This window comes from Microtus ochrogaster, linkage group LG5, assembly GCF_000317375.1.
Source record: "Microtus ochrogaster isolate Prairie Vole_2 linkage group LG5, MicOch1.0, whole genome shotgun sequence".
Classification (NCBI taxonomy): domain Eukaryota; kingdom Metazoa; phylum Chordata; class Mammalia; order Rodentia; family Cricetidae; genus Microtus; species Microtus ochrogaster.
In genome coordinates, this window is record NC_022031.1 from 66,288,882 (window position 1) to 66,298,408 (window position 9,527).

Consider the following 9,527-nt stretch of genomic DNA (forward strand, 5'->3'; position numbering starts at 1 on the left):
AAAAAAAAAAAAGAACCTTCACCCAGTAACTGATGGAAGCAGTTGCAGAAGTCCATAGCTAAGCACTGGGCTGAGCTCCCAAAGTCCAGCTGACGAGAGGGAGGAGTGATAACATGAGCAAAGAGGTCAAGACCCTGATGGCAATATCCACAGAGACAGCTGATTCAAGCTAGTGGGAGCGTACTGATTCTGGACTGAAAGCTTGAGAAGCTGCATAAGATCAAACTATGCCCTCTCAATGTGGATGACAGCTATGTGGCTTGGGCAGTTTGTGGGGCCATTGGCCATGAAATCAATATTTTTTTTAAATATTTATTTATTTATGTATTATGAAACAATATTCTGTGTGTATGCCTGCAGGCCAGAAGAGGGCACCAAACCCCATTACAGATGGTTGTGAGCCACCATGTGGTTGCTGGGAATTGAACTCAGGACCTTTGGAGGAGCAGGCAATGCTCTTAACCTCTGAGCCATCTCTCCAACCCCTGAAATCAATATTTTTATCCCTAGTGCATGAACTGGTTTTTTGGAGCCCATTCCCTATGGAGGGATACCTTGCTCAGGTAGAAACAAGGCCTTAGTCCTGCCTCAAGTGATGTGATAGACTTTGTTGGCTCCCCATGGGAGCCTCATCCTCTCTGAGGAAGGGATGGGAAGTGGGGTGGGGAGAAGTTAATGGGTGCAAGAGGAGGGAACAAAGGGGGAACTGAGATTGGTATGTAAAATAAAAAAGACTGTTCTAAAAAATAAAATAAAAAAATCATTGAGGATTAAATAATCACACTTAAAGGAGATTAGGAAATTTAAGGGCATTAGGAAAAACTAAGATTAGAAAAATCCAGGCTTATATTAGAGCCCTTTGGAGACTATCATCAGTATTCAGTGTATTGGAAATGGATGACTAGTTGTTATCAAGGATGCTAGATCACACAGAAAGCTAGAGAACTGGAGTTATGACAAGTATGTCATGGTCACTACTAAACAAAGTGAAAATAAAATCAAAAGGTCTTGCAGATTCACATCAGGTCTGTATGCTCATTTCTTACCACACATATTTTGATGAGATAAGTGATTGTTCTTAACTCCAAAAGATTAAGTTTCATTGGAGCAAATATATAGCATGCATGTTCCAATTATATTTAATTTTTAAAAAGATTATTTTTATTATTTTTAATAATGGGTATGTGTATGTATCAGTATGTGAGTGTGGGGTATGTATGCATGTGAGTGCAGGTGCCCACAGAGGTCACAGGCAGTATCTTAGAGCTGAATTGTGAACATCGTGACATGGATATTGGAAACTGAACTTGAGCTCTCTGCAAGTATGTACTTTTAACTGCTAAGCTACCTCTCCAGCCCCGAAGAGTTGTTTTTTTTTTAAACAAAAGGAACATTTCATATACATATTCAGTAGTCATATTTCATCAGAAATTTTTACTTAAATGAAAGCAAACATTAAAAATCTTTTCTTCACATACCCTGATGGCAAAGATTCATTATTCGCATTTCTAGACCGTGGCCTCAGAGGTTCCGCAAACTCTTCTGGCTGCCTTAATTTGTCAAAAACTGAATCATTTCTGGAATCAGAATCAGGGTCTATGAGGCTCTGAGCTTCTGGTCCCATTTCGGCACTGGTAGAGGGAATACATTCACTGTGTTCTGAGGATGCCGGGGGTCCTTGGACAGGAGGCTCCTGAATGGTGGTGCTAGTGCAATGGGAAGTCGAGGTGGTTTCTTCAGACGGTAGTGGAGTACCCATGGTGGAAGTATTATCAGCTAAGACAGATGAAGATGATTCTCCATTAACTACAAGGGGAAAATAACAAAATGACCTATGATCAAATTACCTTGTCAATTTACTACACTTCCTCAATGCCTATTCATACTGAGCCATATACCAGATACTGAAGAACATAAAATAATAAGAGATGTTTTGGAATCAATTTTTAAGAATAAAGTAAGTAAATAAAAAAAATTAGGGATTTTAAGAATAAATTGGTAAATGATAAACTTTTAAGTGTATAAACTAATAACTTTAACTTCAAGCAACACACCAACATTAAAAGAAAATAAACGTTTTCCCTCCAAATTCTAAACTATAAATCTCCTATCTTATATGTAAGTAGCGGCTAGTCTGAAAACAAAGCTAAACAAAAACTCGTTTTTCCAATTAGAAACACATGTCTGCATTAATTCTTAAGACAGTAATATAGAGGACTATAAAAAATCCAACAGTGTATTTTAAACCTTTTTTTTAACTTTTTGAGATGTCTCAATGAGTTTCCCAGGTTGTTCTTGAACTTGAAATCCTCCTGCCTCAGCTACTTGAGCAGGTGGAGCATCAAGCCCATCTTCTATTCTACACTTACTTAAGAAACAACCCACTGCTGAAATTTACTGACATCTTATTTTTTTTTAATTTTACTTCAAGTATAATATCCATTTAGACTACATGTACACATAAAATTGAGTCAAACTCGCAAGTGAGAAAATTCAAGATGGTGGATTGGAGTCAATAAGCATCTGCTTGCCTTCTGCTGCAGTGAATCAAAACACTGAAAACACTGAAGTACAACAGAGGACAGACAGACACATGTAAACTGGAAGTGTGCCAGATGGCAGTCTGAACACAGTCGTGAGATCTGCAAGGCAGGTGGATGCAGAAGAGTTCTCTGCACTTCCTGGCATGTATCTGTCACACTGCAGAAGGGAGATTTGACAAGGTAGCATGTGAACTTGCTACTTGATCAAACATGTCTCTGCATTTTCCTGTCTCCTAGAAACTTGAAGGAAACATTGCAGTACTGCTTCAGTGAATGTCTACCTTGAGACATTCAAGTACCCCTGTAGTGTCCCTGAAACAATCATGAACTTCATTCATGTAGTGGGAAATTGATCCAAGATTATGTAGGAGAACTAGGACATGAACATGGTTTACAGAATTGTCAGACTCATGGGTGGTATACTGCATGGGATGTATCATACCACCCCCAAACAGTTGTCCTGTCCTCCAAGTGGATTCACAAATGGTCCTGGACCTCCAAACACACTATGGTGTCTAATATCAGCCGAGTTCCAGGACTTCTTCACTGTGAATTTCTGCTCAGTGGTTTTGCATCTGGCACTTGCACCTACTGGCTAGTAGAGCCGCTGAGACCAAGATCAGTGCTTTGGTCTGAAACTACTGCATCTGCTACCTGGGGGGCAACACAAAAGAAGGCTGCAGTGAACGGCACTCAGCTTTTGCTTTTTAACAGAGGCATCAAAATGTTTGGGAGACATTTATAGAGAACTGTCTAGAAATCTATATTTTAAAAATATTATCCAATGACTTTATAATCAGGAAAGTTAAAAATGACAATGTTGATAAAGAAAAACAAAATTATATAAGTAAAATCAGAAATACACAGACAATGAGTGTGAAATATATTAGGCAAATGAATGAAACTTATAATGTTCAATCAGAGTCATAATGGAAAGGTACTGGGTAAAATGTTTCCCTCATACATAGGGGACGGACAGGGTTTGAAAAAAATTCTTTAAGCTTTATAGATAATTTTTGCATTATTTAAAATGTTATATTCTATTAGAAAAAAAACTTTTCAACCCATATCAAACAATGTCCCCCAAACCATAGGCCAACATGATACATAACCAAAAATAATTCAATATTAGCAAATTATGTTAGGAAATGTATCATGGTAACTGAGCAAAGGATAAAAGAAAGATTATTTTCAATACTAGCTAAAAAGTATTCAATAAAATACTAATGAACAAAGTAAAAATGATCAAAATCACACTATTCTAATTCAATATTGATGATTATATTTGACAATGTATAAAGGTTGAAAAAAATCAAAAACACTGAAAAGGGTAAAACTCATATCAAGGAGAATATTTAGAACACACACAATAAATAACCAGAAATTAGAACTAATAAATTAAATACAATATATTGGAAGAATGAAGAGCCTAAGTTCAGTATTAGGATCATAGTCAAAGTCTGCTAGAAAAAAAAAATAAAACAAAAATACTAAGCTGGTGTTTGTTGTTTTTGTTGTTGGTTTGTCTGTTTTTAATCCAGGCAGGCCTGGAAACTAATCCTCCAAAGCACTTGTGATTACAGGCATGTACCATCATGGTGTATAATAAAAGACATTTATAAAAATAAAATGACTAAGAATAGATAAACAATCTTTGGGTGAGAAGGTGGAAAAATATCTCTGCTTAAATAGAAAGGCTGGTTAGGATGAAGAACAACAGGAATTCTCATGCCTTGTTGGTGGAAATGCACAGCACAGTCACCTTGGAAACGACTGGACAGTTTCCCATCAAACTATCATACATCCTACTGATCTCATTTGTTAACCAAAATGAGTTCAAATTTTATGACCACACTAAAAACCTGAACACAAATTTGGATAGAATCTACATTCCTAATTGCTTATAACTCAAGAGACCAGGCTGCTTCAACAGGTGATTTGATTAAATAAACAAATCACCATTTGTGATACCATAATAAAGAAAAAGAATAAAATTCACAGACACAGAAGAACCTGAGGTGTGCACATTCCCACGTGAAAAGAGCCAATATGAGACGGTTAGCCACAAACCCTTCTGGAAATGACAAATGACGGAGACAACACAGAGATCAGTGATTCTCGGGGCCGGGGGAGGAGTGAGTAAAGTGCAGGGGATTTTGGAGCAGTCAAGTATTTCTGAACAGTACTGGAATGGCACTATGCTTTCCAAAACCCACCTAACTAGTGTACCTCAAGAAATGAAATTTAATTAAATTACAATTTCCATCCACTGTTTCTATGTGATACTTCTTACAAAAAATATTGTTCCAGACTTTCTGATTATAACATGCTTATAACTCATGATCCCTCTTCTTCTTATTAAATTACAGTTTGATTTTGCAAATTATGCATTTTGTCAAAAACAATTTATTCATAATGATTTGCTGGTTGTAACAAATGCAAGATGTCACTGGGAAACTCTTAAATATAATAGGAAAGGCAAATATATGAGATCTCCATTACTGTTTGTTTAGCTAAGTTGTTCAGACCTTGAGTTTCTGGACTCAAGAAATCCTCCTACCTTGTCCTCATCCAAGTAGTTAGGTCTCCAGGCATGTGATACCCGCCCCCACTTTGGTTTAACAGTCTAATCTCTCTGTTAGTCATTAAGATTTGGGGGTTACAATTCTTTCATATAAAGTAGAAAACGGTAAAAATACTAGAGTATTTGAATTCCACTTGTTATGACTTTGTTATGGTCTAAAGTGTGTATATATAACATTTTTTGAGTGAGAGAGAAATAATTAGGTCATTGAATCTGCTGCCCTTGGAAGGATTGAGGTAGTTGTCACACAACATCAAGTCAGTTCTTAAGAGAGTAAGCTGCTATGTATGAAACATTAAGTCTTACTCCTAGTCATTCTCTGACTTCCTGTCCTGTCAGGTCATCTTTCTCTTTAATACTTAAATATTCCAGCCACAAGGACATCCAACATAAGGTCCTCACCAGAGTTCCAAAGGAGATAAATGATTGTGAACTTTCAGACTGGAAATCAGTTAGCTAAATCTCTCTCTTATCTCCCATCCCTGTGACAGAGTATCACTATGTAGTCCTGACTGATCTGAAATTTACTACATAGATAAGGCTGGCATTAAACTTACAGGGGCAGCCTGCCTCTGCCTTCCGAGTCCTACAATTAAAATATCACTTTATTTGTAAGTTACACAGTCTTGGAGTATTTTGGTATCTTAACATAACTAGATCACAGGACCATGTTACTACTTTTCAAACAATGACATGAAAACTGGCTGTTTGCTTATGCAATTTCCTTACAGGTAAATCATTTTAGAGTGGCTACATCTACAAAGGAAAAGCCTGGGAAGCTGCCCTGTAGGAACAGCCCACCAGCACTGTACCTAATAATAATGGTAGTTAGATGAAACACACTGTGAAGCAATTAAGCAACTAACACACAACACATGTAGGCAGAACTGTCACAGTGACAAACTCTGGTTGATTAGCACCTGAATTACGGTAACTTACTATAACAAGCAGACTTGATATCAGTAGAAACCAGTATACAGGATCTGCCCACACATTTCTATGCAGTTTTCTCAGTATTTATACTTCTTAATAAAAACTGAAAAAAATATAACATACCTATAGAATAGGTTTGTCTGATACTAAATCACACTTATCTATTATGGTAATAATTATACATTAGAAAAAATAATCTTATACTAGAAATTAGAGAGAATTAAAGTAGAAAAGAATATAGTATTTTTCTTACATACCACTTTCCAAGAACTATGGCAGACATCTTTGTTTTAATATATCATTTAACCTTTTCAACTAAGTTATAAGGCACTAAATTAAGAATTTCAGTCACCTTTATACATAGAGGTGCTAACTTTGAGGATATTTTTGTCACTTTTTAGCAGGTTAAGCTTTTCTTTTCAGGTTTACTCATTATCTCACCTCACTGTAATCTAAAATAAATATTTATGACAATTAACCGTCTCAAAGGAATCTTCTTAATCAAGAGGGAGAAAGAGCCTTCATGTATAATACTACCTCTGGTGGGAAGTTATCGTTTCTCTGAACTCCTTAAGATTGGCCAACATCCATTATCTGAAACCCTTGGAGACAGATGTATTCCAGAATTCTTATTTTAGAATTTGGAACAGTAATATGGCATATGCATTATAAATCACACCAATACCTGAGCAGGTTAGAAACCAATCATGGCGGAAATAGATAACCTAGTGCCAGTCCAAATAAATTTACAAAACAAACACACACACAATTTTTTTTTTCTGGTTTTCCAAGAAAGGATTTCACTGGGCAGCTCTGGCTGTCCTGAAATTCACAGAGATCCATCCACCTGCCTCTGTCCCTGGAGGATTAAAAGTATGATCACCACTACCAAGAGATTTCAGAAACTTTGAATTACATGTATATTAGAATAACTTCCTGGAGAAAAGAAGTTTGCTGAGCTCACATTCAAGATCTTCAATAGTATACAACAGCATTGGCTGCATCTAGCAAAGACCTGGTGGTAAATGAGAGAGCATATGGGCTCCACATTCAGTATCACAAATTCAATAACAAAATCTGGCTCAGAGTCCTGAATGGAAAAAAGGAATATTAGGAATGAAGTTCGATGCTAAAGTGCTTGTCTCCTATCTATAAATACCTGTGGCAATACCCAGTATCCATCTCCTCAAAAGGGGTTGGGGAATACTACTTGGTACCTACATCTTAAAGAAATAAGGAATGCCTATTTCTTGAAAAGCTATCTGAATTAATTCTATGAGTAAGAAATGAGCTATCAGACAAAGACATCAGCTAAGTGGTTGCGACCAACATAAAAGGTTTAAAAGCCCTTTAAACTAAAAGATATGAGGACAGTTACACTATTTTTAAGAAAATCTCAGCAGGTGAAAATGTTGGGAAAATATTTTGGGAAGCCCATCTCAATATAAAAGATAAACATTAGCCTTTTGAGAAGCTCTATATAATTAAAAATGAACAGGAGGTAGTATATATAGTGGTATATTATTTGTGTTTTAATAAATACAGCTTTCCTGAAGATCAGAAGGCAAAGCAGTCATACTAGTCAGCCATACAGGCCAAAGAGTGGTGGTGCACACCTTTAATCACAGCACTAGGGAGGTGGAAACAGAAGCGAAATGGCTGGGCTGAGGGAGGAATATAAAGGGAAGAGACTCTCTCTAGTTGTTTGGCTGCCTAGCTTTTCTGATCTTCAGGTTCAACCCCAATATCTGTCTCTGGTTTTTTATTATTTGTGCTACAAGTATAAAGCTGAAAGCCACAGAGCTGGATATTAATGCCTATGACCCCTCTGCACTTCAATTTCCTCAGAGCAAACAGAAAATACTATTATGTATCCAATGACTTTGAGAGTGGCTGGTAAATAGTATTAGGTGTTTAGCACATGTACAGCAAGCAGATGGCAACTGTTAAGACTGCCCTATCTTTCTTTATAATTTCACAAATGCCAAGCCATTTTGTATGATGGAATTTTCATTGCTAGTTCTTTATGTGTGTGTTTTATTTTCACCCTGAAATTTCAGGTAAAGACAGGTAGAAGAATGTGAATAATGAGCGTATTCCCAATAGAATATATAAAATATCCAACAAACTATAAAGTATGCAAAGAGATTTAAAATGCTAGTTGTACAAAGGCTAATGCTTTCACATTTCATCAACATCTGAATAAGCCCAACGTTGAAATATGCAATAACTAAGGGTAGTAAGTACTTTCACTAATCTACTCACACAGCTAAATGTTTCTGAAATATGAGCAAATTCTTCAAATTCCATACATTTAAATGGCTTTTCTGAAGTGACCATTCCACATTTTTTTAACATCTGAGTCTTTTTATGAATAAGGAATTGACTTAATTATTGGTCATGACATTTAATTACTGCAAGCGATGATGCAACTCCTTCAACTCCTGAATCCAACAACAGTCACATAAAATAAACTCATTCAGTTTGCTAATATGTGAGTTTTAACTTGTTTTGTTTTTTTACCTTTATAACCACTTGGAAGAGTTCATAAGGAAATAACTATTAAAATGTCAATTTTTCCTGTTCTTTCCTATGGATTACTATCTGGTAAACTAAAGGCCTTTTAGTCTAAAAAGCATTAGACCCATGTAAAGTATGGTGAGCAGATAAACCTTTCTTCTGTCTTTAGATAAAACTACTGTTGCTCGTTCTGTATTTATTTTTTCAGACCATATGCGGAAGACTGCATATTCTAATTTTTAAATTGGACCAAAGGGAACTGATGTGTTCAGATGTGTTACAGGATAAGTTTTTAAATATATAATATTAATTTCTCAAGAATTTCATGAAATATATGTTGATCATATTTGCCCCCTACTCTTTACTCCCTCCAACTTTATGCCCTCTTTTCTTTTTAAAGTCCACTTTGTGCTTCTCATATACTCATGGGTGTGGGGCCACACCCTTAAAGGAAACTAACTCTCCAGAAGACATCACTGTAAATAATTCTTTACAAGTAGGAGCTCATAAGGCCCTGCCCCTTCATAAGATGGGTTTTACTTGGCCTATACTATCATGCTATGTCATTTTTCCTTTCTGAAAGAGAAACAACTAAGTTCACTGCTGTTTTTGCCTTCTGGGAAGTATGGAGCACTTCAGGCTATTCTTATCATGGTATATTTTCAGGCAAATCCAAAGCCATTATAAAGTCTTCCTGGGGCATTTCTTCTACAGCAGTGTAATTATTCCCTTAGCGAAATATAAAACTTTCTGATGGCTATGTCAAATCACAGCATACACTTCTAATAAGTTAGCTACTACATGGGGAATTCATATGCTAAATTCAGTTTAAAGAAACCATTCATAAAAGCCGGACGGTGGTGGCGCACGCCTTTAATCCCAGCACTCGGGAGGCAGAGGCAGGTGGATCTCTGTGAGTTCGAGACCAGCCTGGTCTACAAGAGCTA

General features: G+C 36.4%; 1 protein-coding gene across 6 annotated transcripts in view; it reads right to left on the minus strand.

The window, feature by feature from the left end:
* Nucleotides 1–9,527, minus strand: part of Wwp1 (WW domain containing E3 ubiquitin protein ligase 1) — an 80,367-nt gene that overhangs the window by 36,677 nt on the left and 34,163 nt on the right. For 5 of the 6 annotated variants that reach the window (XM_013351874.2, XM_005362346.3, XM_013351877.2 and 2 more), the window contains one exon: nucleotides 1,479–1,806. In XM_013351874.2, coding sequence (XP_013207328.1) covers nucleotides 1,479–1,806 — 328 coding nt within the window. The remainder of the gene's footprint in view (nucleotides 1–1,478; nucleotides 1,807–9,527) is intronic. The other variant, XM_013351875.2, reaches the window with a different exon arrangement.